The sequence below is a fragment of the Myxine glutinosa genome, chromosome 4 (genome assembly GCF_964187855.1).
Source record: "Myxine glutinosa chromosome 4, kmMyxGlut1.1, whole genome shotgun sequence".
Classification (NCBI taxonomy): domain Eukaryota; kingdom Metazoa; phylum Chordata; class Myxini; order Myxiniformes; family Myxinidae; genus Myxine; species Myxine glutinosa.
The window spans coordinates 160,654,425-160,670,950 of record NC_136264.1 but is presented as its reverse complement, the minus strand read 5'-3'; the positions used below and the strand labels follow the sequence as shown (position 1 = coordinate 160,670,950).

The 16,526-nt window shown below is 39.5% G+C and overlaps 1 protein-coding gene across 3 annotated transcripts in view; it reads right to left on the bottom strand.

Moving 5' to 3' along the window:
* Positions 1-16,526, bottom strand: part of ALPK1 (alpha kinase 1) — a 302,227-nt gene that overhangs the window by 99,894 nt on the left and 185,807 nt on the right. For all 3 annotated transcript variants that reach the window (XM_068113909.2, XM_078776674.1, XM_078776675.1), the window contains exons 5-6: positions 6,524-6,713; positions 2,566-2,625 (exon numbers count right to left, since the gene is read on the bottom strand). In XM_068113909.2, the coding sequence (XP_067970010.2) occupies positions 2,566-2,625; positions 6,524-6,713 (250 nt within the window). The remainder of the gene's footprint in view (positions 1-2,565; positions 2,626-6,523; positions 6,714-16,526) is intronic.

Genomic DNA, 16,526 nt, shown 5'->3' with positions numbered 1-16,526 from the left:
AACTTGGGGCCAAAATGGCAAATAGCAAACGATGAACCAATAAATTCCACATTTCTGTGCCACCTTCAGTCGAACGTCAGCATTGACAGCATGTTCTCTATATTTTCATTCCAAACAGCATCATTAATCATTCCAATCACAAATTCATACTATGGTATTAATATTTCAAAATATAATGTTAAATCTCGATTGTATTGAGATATTATCAAACAAGCGAACCGTCATCATCTGTTCACTTCCGGATTTGGGAAGAAGGACCGTATCGATCGCATTTCAAAATCATAATTGTATTGAGGAATTTCTGAAATTTCTACCTACCTTACGACACACGCTGGGACCGTAAAACGTTCCACAGAAGGTTATTATATTTCCTTTTAGTAAAATATGCAACTGTAATGGTTATGGTTACTAAACGAGTCCCCATGTCATGTGACCATACTATTGTTTCGGAATGAAAATAAAATCTCGAATAATTTTAAGATTATTCTTTGGCTGGTCATCATAACGACGTGGTGTGGGCTGACATGGGTAGCTTGAAGGTATGCACACGTCCTTGTGCTGTCCAGCCTGGATTTTAATTTAATTCAGTTATAAAACTGTCACCATGGTGTTTCACATGAATGGCGACGCATCAATGTGTCTGTGGTCCATCGGATGGACCTTAAACAGTGCGTCCTGCCTGCTGACATTAATTGGTGGACGTTAAATATCCCCACGGTGTTATTCGCAAACAGTAGGTGAGCTATCGCCAGCACCATGGCCAACTCCAAATTCCTGCCCTGACGTCCTGTGCCAGAATGACAATCCATCCAGGATTGTAACCTGATCCAAGAAAGTTGGCAAAACCGACCCTCTGTACAGAGCATGGTACTTGATGAGGAAGATGATGAAGATCATGATTTACCAAATTTGTTGTACTGACACTCCATACAATGCAGACAAAAATATGGCTATTATGTATTTTCCTGAGTAATGAATAATAATCATACTAAAATACCGTATATACCGGTGTATAAGACGCACTTTTTTATCGGAAAAAAGTCAAAAGTTAGGGGTGCGTACAATACACGGGGATAGAAAAACGGCTTCAAAACAAGTCAATTTTCCAATACATTTACGAAAAAAGGAGTATGCTGGTCCTGGATGCGTTTCGCTGTCACAAGACAGAAGAAACCAAAGAGCTACTCCGGCTCCACAATGAAGATTTTTTTTTTAATCTCTCTTCTCTCTCCTTTCTTCTATGAAGCACTGACGCGTGTGTAACAGAATACTGACTACATATAGCTAAATATTTTGAGGTTTTTTTTCCTTTCAAAATGTTCATTTTGTGCTACTTAAAGTTTGTGTACAAATGCATAGATTCACGCTACTGTAATCTGAAAATGAATGGTTTTTTTTAGGGTGGAAGTTGGGGGTGCTATACACGGGTGCGTATTATGCACCGGTGTATACGGTACGCCATTTGTGTCTGTCTGTCTGATGATTTTTTGATGCCAATACACTCTGTTGTTACTTATCCAAACTCAATCAAACTTGACAGGATGACGAAGGGTTACACAATGAAGGTTGTAAAGCATTCATTTCCCCCCCTCCCCAAGGGGGTTTTCTCCCCCCCTCCCCCACCCCCGAGTGAGTTTTCCCACCATTGCTGTCAATGGGGTTGCACGTTGAGGTGTATATAAATGTTAAATTAGCTTTATCATGGCGTATTTCCAAAGAAGAAGATTTATCGTGGCGTTTTTCCAAAGATGCTTTTAATAACAAAATTAATGATAATCGCATATTGTTAATGTTATTGAATGAATGAATGAATACTAATAATGTCCTGCTTCCCCAAAGCGTTTTTCCTGCGGTGATAACGTGTATAAATAGCTTATAGTTATAATGGCGTTTCTGTGGGAGCAACGGCTTCTACAGGAAGTAAAAATATTATAAACCACAAACACGTATGCTTAGCTTTTTAAACAGTTGCTAATGCTCTTTATAACACTAAATTAAGAAATTTGGAGGAATCCTGACATCCGTGAAGTAAGGTTTACTTACAGAACTAAGCGAAGATCTACTGGACTCTATATAACCCACAAATGTTGGGTTAATAACATGGCCCTTTCTGCCGCCTCCGTGGCATTTTCCGTAGCGAACTTTTGAAACTCGCTCCTGCTGTTTGATACGAAACTGAAAGGGAGAAGCTCGGGTTGTGCTCCTTTACCAAGCAGCTAGCTAGCGCTTGCCAAGCCAGCCGTTCCTTAACTGTTTTGAATGGAGTGCTTGCTCAAATGCTTAAACCACTTGGCGATCTCTTCACAAGAAACTTCGTAAATGAACACACACCCAATGTTCTTGAGACCCGCCCATAGATCGACTGTAATCTATATACCCCAAAGAGGAATGACCCTTCCTGCCCCTCCCGGAGTCTGCGGGTGTACCAATACACTTAAATAATGAATTTACCAATTAATGAGTCCTCTGAAAATACAACTTCCTGAATTCCCCTTAAGCTTCAAACATTTTAAAAGGACAAACTTGTAGCTGCAAAGAGTTCGAAACATCTGATTTCTTTTTTACCTGTTTCACCTTTGTTTTCAATCAGGCTGTTGAGAATGAACTCTGCTTTCTGCAGTTGACCTGTACACAAAGTAGATACATGGTTGCAGAAGTTCTAAATGTTTACACAGTAAAACTAAGTGGAAATGTCAAGTATCAATTTGGTATTTTTCTTTTAACATTATATGACAAAGCTTTAAATAACTTAATGCGTTATTTGTAATTTTTCCACTTAAATCATTAAAGAAGCAAGATTGAAATGAAATGCATCACTTAAAATCAATCCTGGCAAGTCAAGTCCGAGACAAAAGATTTGGAGTCCCAAAATAAATAAATAAAACCCACAAAATATATTTTTATTTGGGAAATTGACTAGCTTGTTTACTTGGTAAATATTTTGCAGAGATATTCTTTACCAACCAATTCCCAAGATTTTGAACCCTAGAAAAGTTTTGGAGTTCACAGAAAAATGTTTAATAGGGGCCAGGTGGTAGGGAGCGAAGCAGTTTGCATTATGAGAAGGTAAGGAGGTGGATCATGCGGTTACTGTTACCGTGATATTTTCCGCAGACAAAATATTTTTGCCATGTTCACAAACATTTACTCCACACTACTAATCCAAGGTCCCGGATAGATTGATACGTTCGGAGCTTTGACGCGCAAACCTGTGTTCACACAGACCTCATCTCTCCAAACTATTGCTTTATTCAGGACAAACCTTTTTATGTGAATGCACCCTTAGTGTTAAACGAACAGCACTCAAAGTTCAAAAGGAAAAGACAAGAACAACAGTCAGAAGATTCAATTACAAATTGTATGTATTGAACAAATCCATCAAATCAAACGTTTTAAGAAGAGTTAGAGTTTTTTTTGCATTTGATCCAAGAAGACCTATTAATGTGAAGTTCATATTCGTTTTGAGAAACATAAGCTTGTGGTGAGAGACTGGTAGGCATTGTTGCACTGTGAGGATGGTAAAATATAACTACTACATTAAACACACTGATCATGAAAGATACAACACAAGGAATTCTCACTGCAGGCACATAGACTATATCCAAGGGCATGGAGCCACAAAGTGAAGGTTCAGATGGCATTCATGATTTCCTCAACCAAGTTTGTACAAATAATTAAACTTATTTTATTTATGAACTTTTGGGAGGTCTGTCACGGTACTGGATTTGATCGAGTCACAAGTATAAAGGTCTCAAATCTATAAGTTTAAGTCCTTCTGACTTGAGTCCCTGGTCTGGGACTCAAGTCTGGCATTCAGTAGACCGCATACCTCCGCCAGGCTGAACACCTTATGTTTTGTATCCCACTGATAGGCCAGATCTGGATTCGGACTTGAACCAAAATTTAATCGGGTTGCTCTTGTCATCTACCTAACTCATCCACCACAACTTTTTAAAATATCATAATCCATCCACAACTATTTGAAATATTATGCTACAGTATATATTGGCTTTAGCCCTATCTTTCAATTCATCCCTGGTGTTGGGCTAGCGGCTAGGGTGCCGGCTTAGGATCCTAGGATCCTGGGTTCGAATCTCGGTCGATCGCCGAATTAATGCCAGGGGGGTTGACTCAGCCTGTCATCCTTCCGAGGTCGGCTAATTGAGTACCAGTTCACTGGTAATTCCCTGTTTGTCGTTGAAGGCGGCAAAAAGGGTTGGCGTCAGGAAGGGCATCCGGCCGTAAAACATTGCTTCAAAAAGGGGACCAAAAAACAACAACTACCACGGTCCCCGAAAAGGCCAACCCCCGCTTCGCGGGGAAAAATGGCCTCTAAACGGTGGTTTTTTTTTTTTTTTTTTTTTTTTTTTTTTTAATATATTGGCTTTAGCCCTATCTTTCAATGATGAAGAATCATTTAAATTTTTTTTATCTGATCCGGATCCGGATTCGAATCTTAATCAAAATTGAACCAATTCCTCCTCGTCACATGCCCAACTTGTCCACCAAGTTACCTCCGAATCCATCAACAAGTTTTTGAGATATCATGCTAAATATCGTTTTTGGCACTATCTCTAAATGGTGAAGAATCACTTTAAAAGTCCAGTATCCGGATCTGGATCTTCACCAAAATGTAATTATTTCGTCTCTGTCACATACCCAACCTCTCCACCAAATTTCATCCAAATCTGTCCACAACTTTTTGGAGATGTCCTATTATAGCAGACAGACATACAAGGGTGAAAACATAATCTACGCCCACCTTTGGTGGTGAAGGTAATGAAGTAGAGGCAGACTAGACCAGAAACTGAACCCGATTCTTGACTCATTGCTCAAAAATCAAAACACTAACAAAAGCAGTCCGTTGCCTTCACGTACTGTTTACAAGTATCAATGAAATTTGAGCACCAAAGTTGTTGTTTCGTATGCAGCCTGTGGCTGCTGGTTGCTTCATTTATTTTCCGGAAGGGTGGTTGTTATAGCAAAGAGGGTGGAACAGAATTAGCAAATAATTGACCTCAAGCCTGTTGAAAGTTACAGATGATTGGCAACAAAGTATGGTGATGATTGCCTGTCAATCATATCTGTTTTTGACTGGTGCAAATCATTTAAAGTTGGATATGAAAGTGTACAGAATGAACCACGTGGTGCTAAACTGGCCACCTCCATGAATAAGGCAAAGTAAGTTTATGTTCCCGTTTTGATTAACCTAAGAGTTTCTGTTAATTTTCCCAGTTCAGATGTGAATGCTCATGTTGGTGGTGGTGAATATATCATTAATGGCAAGTTGATTGTAGTTCTTACAGGGATTGCAGGTCCAGAATTAAACCACCTTCATAGAATAACGAATAATTCCAACATGAAAAGATGTTGTGCATAGCACGACATTTGAGAAATCCTTAAAATAAGTTGTTGACCTTTGGACTATGTTGACCTCGAAAATAATTCGTGGTTGAATTCAGTGCCCTGATATGCAAATCCTCTTCATATTTCACGTCAATCGATGAAAATTGAGGATTTTAGAAATTTCACCTAAGTTGTTAACTTTTTACCTATGTTAACCTTTTGGCATTTGTTGGCCTAAAAATTATTGGTGGTTGAATTCAACAATCAAGTATGCAAATCCTCTTCAAATTACAAGTCAATCAGATAAAAATTGATGATTTTAGAAAATTAGCCAATGTTGACCTTTTCACCTTTTACCTCAAAAATAATTGGTGGTTGAATTAAATGACCGGATATGCAAATCTGTTCAAACTTAAAGTCAATCGGATGAAAATTGAGGACTTTAGAAACTTCACTTAGGTTGTTGACCTTTGGCCTATGTTGACCTTTTGGCCTATGTTGACCTCAAAAAGAATTGGTGGTTGAAGTCAGTGACCTGATATGCAAATCCTCTTCAAATTTCAAGTAAATCTGTTGAAAATTGGCAATTTTAGAAATTTGGCCTTTGTTGACCTTTTGGACTATGTTGACCTCAAAGTAAATTTAAAATAATAATAAAATAAAAAAAGTTGAATTCAGTGACTCCTCTTCTCCTGATATGTGACTCCTCTTCAAATTTCAAGTCAATTGGATGAAAATTGAGGACTTTAGAAATTTGACATAGTTGTTTACCTTTGCCCCATGTTGACCTTTTGACCTCAAAATCAATAGGCTTCTTCCTTATAACCAACTCTACGATTTGGTGAAGTTTCGTAAAGATTGGTTTAAAATTGTGACCTGTAGGAGACTGACAAACAGACAAACAAACAGAGAGACAGACAGAATAATGTGAAAGAACAACCCATATACTTGAAACATCTTCGATTTTCGCAATTAATAATTGTTTATGCTATAATTTATAAAGTGATCAACATATCAATAAAAGCAGATAATCTCTTCATTTAAAAGTTATACCAAAGCTATCAAGAAACATAAATAATTATTTCAAATAAAAGAAACTTTTGACTCTAGCTGAAGTTTCCCTAACCCTGAAAATCAAGTCATCCCATAAATATTGAAGTGCTTTTTTGTGATTTACCAGCATTGACGTAAAGCCGTGCTTGCCGAATGACCAGCTGGGGCGCAGTGGGTGCGTGGTGCCTCAGGGCTCTCACGAGGTGGAGAAGGCTCCGAGAATTTCCGCTCCAGTACATAGGACGGTCAAGCAGGAAACAAACGGCTGCTGCTGTATAGGGGTCTCCACCCCGCAATGCACACTCCAGTAACTCCTGTACGGAACAAGAGGAGGGCAGTGCACTGGAGGGCAGTGTATGTACAACCCTATGACTGTTCAACCCTTTGGCCTTCCAGGGTAGAACTTTAGCTGGGGGTTATATAAGCAGTCTGTCACTCTAAAAAGAAGACCTGTGCAGATGGGTTTTGGCCGTGTGCAGGTAGTTTTATTCAGAAGGTTCCAGCAAGCTCGAGCTAGCCTGCACTGAGCTTAAGTCATCAGTGAAACTGCATAAAATTAGGAAGCTGCTGCATAAAAGTCAGTGTGAAAAATCATATCAGTGAAGCTGCTGCATAAAATTCACGTAAAAATGAACCGTTATTTCACAAAAAACAATTATTATTGCAAAAAATTGTAATTACCTAAAAACGTTGCACAGTGAATTATTGTGTAAAATAAAGGGTTGAACATCAATATTCCAAATAAATTCAAAAATCGTCTTAAAGAGACAACATTGGGTTATGCGTTGAAATATCGTTTGAAAGGACTATCAAATGGTTATGCATTGAAATGACTATCAAATTAATCCAAATAGCAACGGTACCCGCCCTACGGGCGGGACTTCAATTAGGAAGCCCAAATGAAAAGGCAAAATATCAGAAATTGAAGGCTTTTTTAAATTTTAAACGATTCATATAAACATCCGTTGAATCATATCACACGCAAATCATCAAAATCTAAACAATACATGACGCCCATTTTGAAAAATGATTGAATTCTGCAAAACGGAAGCGGCCACTACACGTCTTTCTCAGTCCCACGTTTATGTGTGAAGAGTGCGTGCCGAATCTGTAACACGGAAGCGGCCGCTACACCTGTTTCTCAGTCGCTTTGCAAACGCTGCCATGTTACTTCGGAGCTGCACGTTTATATAGGAAGAGTTCGTTAGGAGTCGATCGACTCTCTCCTGGCACGTAGAATTTCAACAAAAGCCACATCACTGTTCATATCGGTAAATATTATTCCATCGTGTTTGGAAAAACTGGAAAATTGGAAAACTTGAAAAAACAATATAGCCTATTTTACTCCAGGGGGTCCTAGGATTACCCACCCAAAATATCGTTGCGATCGGTTAAGCCGTTTTTGCGGTAACTTCGAACGGACAGACGGACAGACATTTGGTGAATTATAGTAAGACATAAAATGAGGTTTTGGTTAAAAATAAGTAAATTAAACATTTTCACCAATCCACTTGTGATTCACAGACCTTTCGTGATCACAACAGAGGGCATTTTCCCCCGTAGCCCCTTCTTTAAACAGTTGTAATGTATGCCTGGATACGTTATAACTAATTAAAGCCCATGACCATGAAAGAGGAGGAAAAAAAATCAGACTTGTGTATGTATTAATCTATCATACTAAAATACACAATTTGATGTCTGTCTGTCTGTCTGTCTGTCTTTCTGTCTGTCGGACCGAGATACATTCAGTCATTACTTATCCAAACTCAACCAAACTTGACAGGGAGACTAGGGGGTCACATAACGGAGGTTATAATCCAAGATGGCCAGCATTCCATATGACTGATGATGTCATAGTTTGCAAAAAACAAATCCTCATGTGTATTCAATGATACTTCCCATCACTTCGCATTATTATTGAATGCCAATCATTAGTTACCATCTCAAATGTGTTCTGCTGGATCCTAATCTGGAAAAATATGTTGCTTATTGTTTTCTGTTGACATGTTCTTGATATTAACTGACCTTTGACATGTACTTGACTTTACTTACCTTGACCCAAGGTGAAATGTCAAATGTCATTTTAACCATGTGATGCGATCAAGCAAAATAAGTCGGATGTCGAGAATATTGATTTTTGGATTCAAGTTCCCAATGCTTTTCTTTATTCTGTTCATTCATCATGCTCATTTGCTCATGTTGGTTGGGTTTTTAGCCATTGTTAGTATTTTTAACATTTAATTTGTTGCCTAAAAACACAAAATTGATTCTGGCAGATGTCCAAATCACTTTGCTTGTTCGCGTCACACATATATTCTGTTTGCTCTTTTCAGGGAAGGACTCCAATCCTGTTGAGATAAAGAATTAATGCTTTTGTAAGATACAATGACCTGGAGTATCTACATGTACAGTCACGTGAAAAAGTAAGTACACCCCATCTAAAGTTTTGACTTTTTCAACATATTTCAACATACAGCTATTTGATCTTCATTTCAACAATATTGATAGATAAAGGTGATATAATATAACAAATATCATGAAACATTTACATTTTGTAGTCCATTGTATAATTTAAATAAACATAAATGCAAATTTCGCATGTGGAAAAAGTAAGTACACCCCTACATTTATCACTACTTCAAATACCTAAAATTAGAATCAGGTGCACCAGCTCAGGTGCAAATGATTAGAACATCGTTAGACAGGATCTTGGAGGAACCTGTCTTATTTAAACCTCAGACATTTAGTTTGGTTTGCTCTTTGTTGTTGAAGTGTGCGGCGTCACCATGCCTAGATCAAAAGAGCTCTCTGGGGCCTTCAGATAGAAGGTTATAGATGCCTACGAGTCTGGGAAGGGATTTCAAAAGATCTCCAAACAATTTGAAATCAATCATTCGACTGTCCGGAAGATCATCTACAAGTGGAGAAGATTCCAAACAACTGCCAACTTGTTCAGGCCAGGCCGCCCCAGCAGGTTCAGCCCGAGAGCAGACCGCAAGATGCTGACAGAAGTCTCTTAGAACCCCAGAATGTCATCACGGGACCTACAGGTAGCTGTAGCTGTAGCTGTAGGTAGATCTTGCCACTGTTGATGTCAAAGTGCACGAGTCTACCATTAGAAAGAGGCTGCACAAATTTGATCTACATGGGAGGTGTGCCAGGAGGAAACCTTTGCTGTCCAGAAAGAACATCAGGGCAAGACTAAAGTTTGCCAATGAACACCGCGGCAAAGACCAGCACTTCTGGAACAATGTGCTCTGGACAGATGAGTCAAAGGTAGAGCTATTTGGCCACAGTACCAGAAGACATGTTTGGCGAAAACCAAAGACAGCATTTGACCACAAGAACCTGATACCAACTGTAAAGCATGGTGGTGGAAATATTATGGTTTGGGGGCAGCTTTGCTGCATCAGGGCCTGGGCAGCTCACCATCATAGAATCCACTATGAATTCTTCATTGTACCAGAGGGTGCTTGAGGATAATGTGAGGCCATCTGTAAGAGGGTTGAAGCTCAACCGAAGGTGGACCTTGCAACATGACAATGACCCTAAACATACCAGTAAATCCACCAAAGAATGGCTGAAAAGAAAGAAATGGAGGGTTCTGGAATCGCCAAGTCAAAGCCCGGATCGAAATCCCATTGAGATGTTGTGGGGGGATTTGAAACGAGCTGTGCATGCAAGAAACCCGTCAAACATCGCACAGCTGAAAGAATTCTGCATGGAGGAGTGGGCAAAAATTTATCCCAGTCGATGTTCGAGACTGGTAGACATTTATAAGAAATGCCTACTTGAGGTTGTTTCTGCCACAGGGGGCAATACCACCTATTAGAGCCAAGGGTGTACTTACTTTTTCCACATGCGAAATTTGCATTTATGTTTATTTAAATTATACAATGGACTACAAAATGTAAATGTTTCATGATATTTGTTGTATTATATCACCTTCATCTATCAATATTGTTGAAATGAAGATCAAATAGCTGTATGTTGAAAAAGTCAAAACTTTACATGGGGTGTACTTACTTTCTCACGTGACTGTATATGTATATATATAAATATGTATATATATATGTATATATATATATATATATATATATATATATATATATATATATATATATATATATATATATATATATATATATATATTGTTGCGGATATGGGATTTGGATCCATCCATATCCGCTTGTAAATATTCCCCTATTTCCTCATCCTTCCCAACTATCCCCAATCCCCCATTCCCTAGTCCCATTTTCTGTAAACAACACTCTGTAGACCCGACCTTCCCCTATTTCCCCCATTAAATGTCGCATCCAGGTCCACCGCATCTCACGTAGACAACTATAGGACATCTTGCTAGTTATTCTTAGTCTATGTCAGTTAAGGACTCGTTTCCATTAATTCTGACTCTTCGTTGCACCAGAATGTGATTGTATGGCACCGTTAGGAAGTTTAGGACCTCCCAATACCTCCCCGCAGCTCTTCCTCATGGCTCAACAACAACAACAACAACAACAACAACAACAACAACGGCGGCGGCGCGGGGAGTGTGTGTCCTCACTCCGGCTTGGTTGGTAGGGGGTGTTGGGAGTGCACCATGCCTGTCCAACGAGCCGCCATCGAGCATGTGCTCGACGGGGTTACCAGGTAGGGGCTCGCTGTCAGCTCCTCGTCAAGGGCGGAGCCCGGTAACCCCCGCACCCAATAGAAGCGGCGGACCGATCCCATCTGGGGCGGAGCCAACGAGCCGAGGGCGTGTCACTCCCCGCTGAGCATGCGCAGGAAGAGGGAGGTGACGTAAGATGCGCGCTGAGCTTGAAGCAAGAAGGACGCCACCTCCGAGCGCTGTGACACCTCCCTGCATCTTTTGTTTCTGCGCTTTATCCTGTCCCTGAGCCAAGGTGCACCTTGTGCTATCAACCGACCTGTCCTTCCCTGCCATCAATCCCTGTGTAAGTCAGTCTTGTTCCGTTTGTCTGTGGTCTGTCTGGGATAGATAAGATTGTGTCTAAGTGCCTATCTCTTCTGTGCTTTACCTCATTACCTTGTAATCTACCCCTTTTCTCCACCACCAATTATATCCTCCTCCGGAGGTCTTGAGAACTGTACCGCTTGCGTCGTTTCCTTTATCCCAGTCGTTGTGTCTTTTCCATCATTGATTTAGCATAGCGCGATTTGGGCCAACGTTCGAGTGGAATCGGGTGAGTTGGGGGAGAATCGGGTAAACTGTACGAACACGGCGGCCATTCCGCTCGGTCAAGCAACATCTTAAGTCGTGTCCGTAACAATATATATATATATATATATATATATATATATATTTATATATATATATATGTATATATATATATATATATATATATATATATATATATATACATACATACATACATACATACATATATATATATATATATATATATATATATATATACATACATACATACATACATACATATATATATATATATATATATATATATATATATATATATATATATATATATATATATATATATATATATAATCGTTAGATTAAATAAGACGCGGACGTAGCTTCAGGACGTCGATCTTTAATTGTCGACAAGCTTTCGACCAACAAAGGTCTTCTTCTGAGTCTACAAAAACAGCAGGCATGTATATCAGTCAAGTATGTATGGTGATATGTGTGTGAGATGTGTGATGTGTGTAGAAAATGCATACAGAAGGAAGAGCCACGCCAAAGTTCACTCACCAGCCCCAAGTTCAACGGAAGTGACCGTTTGCGTTACAGTTAGGGTGCACGTGCATATACAAATATAGAGATATACATACATAAACACACAAGCATATATTCATATCCCATTTATATTCATATAATATATTTATATATTTATATAAATGACATATAAAGGTAGAATGAATGAATGAATGAATGATGAATGAATGAATGAATGAATGGGTTACGGTTAACAATTTGATTGGGTTGATGTTGGAACATGCTTTCGTCATCAAAATTTATGCCATGAGGGACTTTTGTCCGAAGTTTGTGTATCCAAAAGGACTCACGTTTCAGAATCGTGGTGTGTGATCGATTTGTGATTGATTCAATGGCAGAGATCTGAATGTCATTTATAGAGTGATCCGGTTGATTAAAGTGTATCGTGTAAGGTAGAGATTTGCCCTGACTGGTGTGGAAGTTATTGATTTCTGACCGGGTGTTATTAAATCGTGTGTAGAGTGTATTTTCAGTTTTTCCAACATATTGTTTGGTGCACTTTTGGCAAGTGATTAGGTATATGACCCATGTAGATTTGCAGTTCATATAGGAGGTGATGGGGAATTTTTGTCCAGTGCTAGAACTACAGAATTTGTTTCCTTCTAGTAAATGCTTGTGAATAATGCATTTGTTTGCTGTGCATTTATAGAAGCCAGGGATCCTAGTTTCTTTGTTGTGGGGCTGTGGGTGCTTTGCTTTTACCAAGAGGTCCCTGAGTGTCTGACCACGTCGAAATGATGTTAGTGGAGGTTGAGGAAATGTGGTGCCGAGTGTTTCTGATTGATGGAGGAGAGGAAGGGCCTTATTCAGAATACTTGGCAATTGGGATGAGGTAGCAGAGTAGGTGGTTACCAGTGGGACACGGTTAGTTGCAGGTTTGGGTTTGTAAGTCAGAAGGTCTGCTCTCGGTATGTGTTTTGCTCGGGTTATTGCTTCTTGCACAGAGTGAGGGTCATAGTTTCTTGCAATGAAGTGTGTTTCTAATTGGCAGAGAGAAGTTTCTTCTGCCATTTTTGTTGAGCAAATGCGTCTTACTCTGAGTGCTTGACTGTATGGTATGCTTGCAATTGTATGTTTAGGATGAGATGAAGAAGGGAGAAGGTAAGAGTGAGTGTCTGTTGGTTTGGTGTATAGTTCTGTTTCGAGTCTGTTATTTTGAAGCGTGAGTGATGTGTCTAGAAAGTGAACTTCGGACTGTGAGCTGTCGAATGTGAACTTGATGGTCGGATGAATCAAATTTAATTCATTTTGGAATTGGGTGAGACTACGGGGGGATTTTGACCAGATGAACTGGATGTCATCAATATAACGTACCCAGGATTTTTCCAAGATTCCGTGATGAGGTTGTGCATTGATCTTGGCCTCTATCATTCCCATGAAGATGTTAGCGTATGATGGTGCAACAGGGGTACCCATAGCGGTACCTTGAGTTTGAATGTAATGTCGTCCGTTGAATTGGAAATTATTCAGTTTGAGTGTCAGTTCTAATAGGCGCATAAGGTCTTGAGTAGGTGGCATTGGGACTTGTCGTGTATCGAGGGCTTTGCGGCATGCAGACAGGCCTTCTGAATGTGGAATATTAGTGTAGAGGGATGTAACATCTGCTGTGACTAAAATGGTTTGGGAGTTGAAAGGTGAGTATATTCTGTTCAATCCTTGGATGTGGGTCAGAAAACTGGTTGTGTCCTTGAGGTATGAGGAGAGCTTCAACACAAGAGGACGTAAATGACAGTCAACAAATTTTGATATGAGAACAGTTGGACATGTGCAGCCAGATACGATTGGTCTACCTGGATTGTTTACCTTGTGTATTTTAGGAAGAAAATAAAGGTTAGGGCAATGAGGATATTTCGGAACCAAGCGAGATTTGATGGTTTTATCCACCCGAATAGAATCTACTACCTTTTTAACCTCTTCAAGATGTAAAAGGGTAGGGTCGGATGGGAGCTCTTTGTAAGTATCACTATGTAGTTGACGATTACCTTCTGCAAGGTAATCGGTAGTCGACATCTATCTATAATTCCATTAATCTCTGTGTGTATGTGTGTATGTGTGTATGTTTGTCTGTGACCGCTGTTTCTCGACAACTACCGGTCCGATATACTTTAAACTTGCCAGGTATATTGCTGGGGACCCGAGGATGTGCCTTTTCAAGGTTTCATATTAATCGGAGAAGTAGTTACCGAGCTATGGCGATTTCTTTACCAAACACTGCAAGCCGTTCGCTTTGGACCAAACCATTGCATGTAAATAGAGGGGGGGGGGTTCTGTGGTCGTTGCGAATGGACCAAACCATTCATGTAAATAGAGGGGGGGGGGGGGGTTCTGTGGTCGTTACTGCCACGTGGTTTCAAAGTTTTTTTTTGTTGTTGTTGTTTGCACGCATGTTTTTTTGCACCCACGTACGGGTACGCCCTAGGATGTTTACACACACACACCCCTACACAAATTTTTTTTTTTGGCAAGGAACGGGCACCCACGTACGGGCACGTCCTAGCTTATATATAGTACGGGCATGCCCTAGTAATGACAATGCCAGTACCTTTATCTGCTGGCTTTATGACTATCTTTTCATTGTTTTGGAGATTGTGAAGTGCTCGTCGCTCTGCCTTTGTAAGATTGTCCTTATGTCTGGAACAATTATATTTTTGTGCCACCTTTTCAATTTCATTGCTCACTTGTTCCATATAGACATGTAGATATGGATTGTCAACACGTGGTGTCCAGGTGCTTTTTGGTTTAGGTAAAGTGAGTTGTGGTGTATTAGTATCGGTGTATGTGATTGTATGCGTGGTTGTTGGTGTTGTTTGTTGTGGCGTTGATGGTGCTGGGTGTACTTTAGCAAAGTGTGCCTTTAATGTCATTCGCCTACAGAAATCTTTTAAATCTTCTTTCAATTGTAATTGGTCTATTTGTGGAGCGATTGGGCAAAATTTTAAACCCTTAGAGAGCAGGTTTATTTCCGCCTCACTGAGGGAATGATTGGAAAGATTGATGATCCCGAGTTTAGGTAGATCTACAAGTTTGGTTGCAGTAGAAGTTCTATTGTTGTTGGTTTGACTATTTTCAACCTCAGCTGTGTTCATTTCCATGGAGGAACGGTTCTGCATGTAATGATGTCTGCGGTTTGTGTATTGTTTTTTACGATAATGTCGATTTTTGTGTTTATGCTTAAGTTGGTCAGAAGTGGTTTGAGAAGTGGTTGGAAGTGGTTGGAGTGGTTGGGGTGGTTGAAGATGGAGTGGTTGAATTGGTGGAGAAGTGGTTGGAAGTGGTTGTAGTGGTTGGTCAGAAGTGGTTGGAGAAAAGTGGTTGGGAGTGGTGGTTGGAGTTACCTGGTTATTGTTTGCAATGGGTGTATTCTCTTGAGATGGTTTTATATGCTTGCATAACATTTCATCACGTTTAAGTTTCCTTTCCTTAACTTTAACAATGTCGTGTTTAGCAGCCATTAGCTTATCATTGAATGAGCACATTATGTGGTGGTATTGTCCAGGATTCACATTCTTCCACATCTTCTCCTTCTTTTGGCTGATGTTCTCATTCAATTTGATTAATTTTATTTTTACTTGTGTTATTACAATCTCCAGTAGTTGTTGAGCAGTGTTCCATAGCAGTAGATTCCAACGTGCAGTGATGACGTCATCATTGGTTTGCGTTGCGAAGCAAGATCGTTTTTTAATGAGGAGACCTTTAGGTACGATCCCTCGTTGTTTATATTCGTTTAGGTAAGTGAAGTGTAGTTCATGTCTTTGTCTTTTTTGCATCAATCGTTGAAGTTCATTGATCGTGGTGGTCAGGTATACATCGTTGTTGTTGTTGTTGTTGTTTATGAATACATTGAATATGAATACAATACATGAATACATTTATGAATACAATAATGAATACATCATTCATTCATCATTCATTCATTCATTCATTCTACCTTTATATGTCATTTATATAAATATATAAATATATTATATGAATATAAATGGGATATGAATATATGCTTGTGTGTTTATGTATGTATATCTCTATATTTGTATATGCACGTGCACCCTAACTGTAACGCAAACGGTCACTTCCGTTGAACTTGGGGCTGGTGAGTGAACTTTGGCGTGGCTCTTCCTTCTGTATGCATTTTATACACACATCACACATCTCACACACATATCACCATACATACTTGACTGATATACATGCCTGCTGTTTTTGTAGACTCAGAAGAAGACCTTTGTTGGTCGAAGGCTTGTCGACAATTAAAGATCGACGTCCTGAAGCTACGTCCGCGTCTTATTTAATCTAACGATTATTTATTCAATACAAATGAGACGCCCTGCTCGTACTTTGGAGTTTCTACTATTTCTTACAGTTATATATA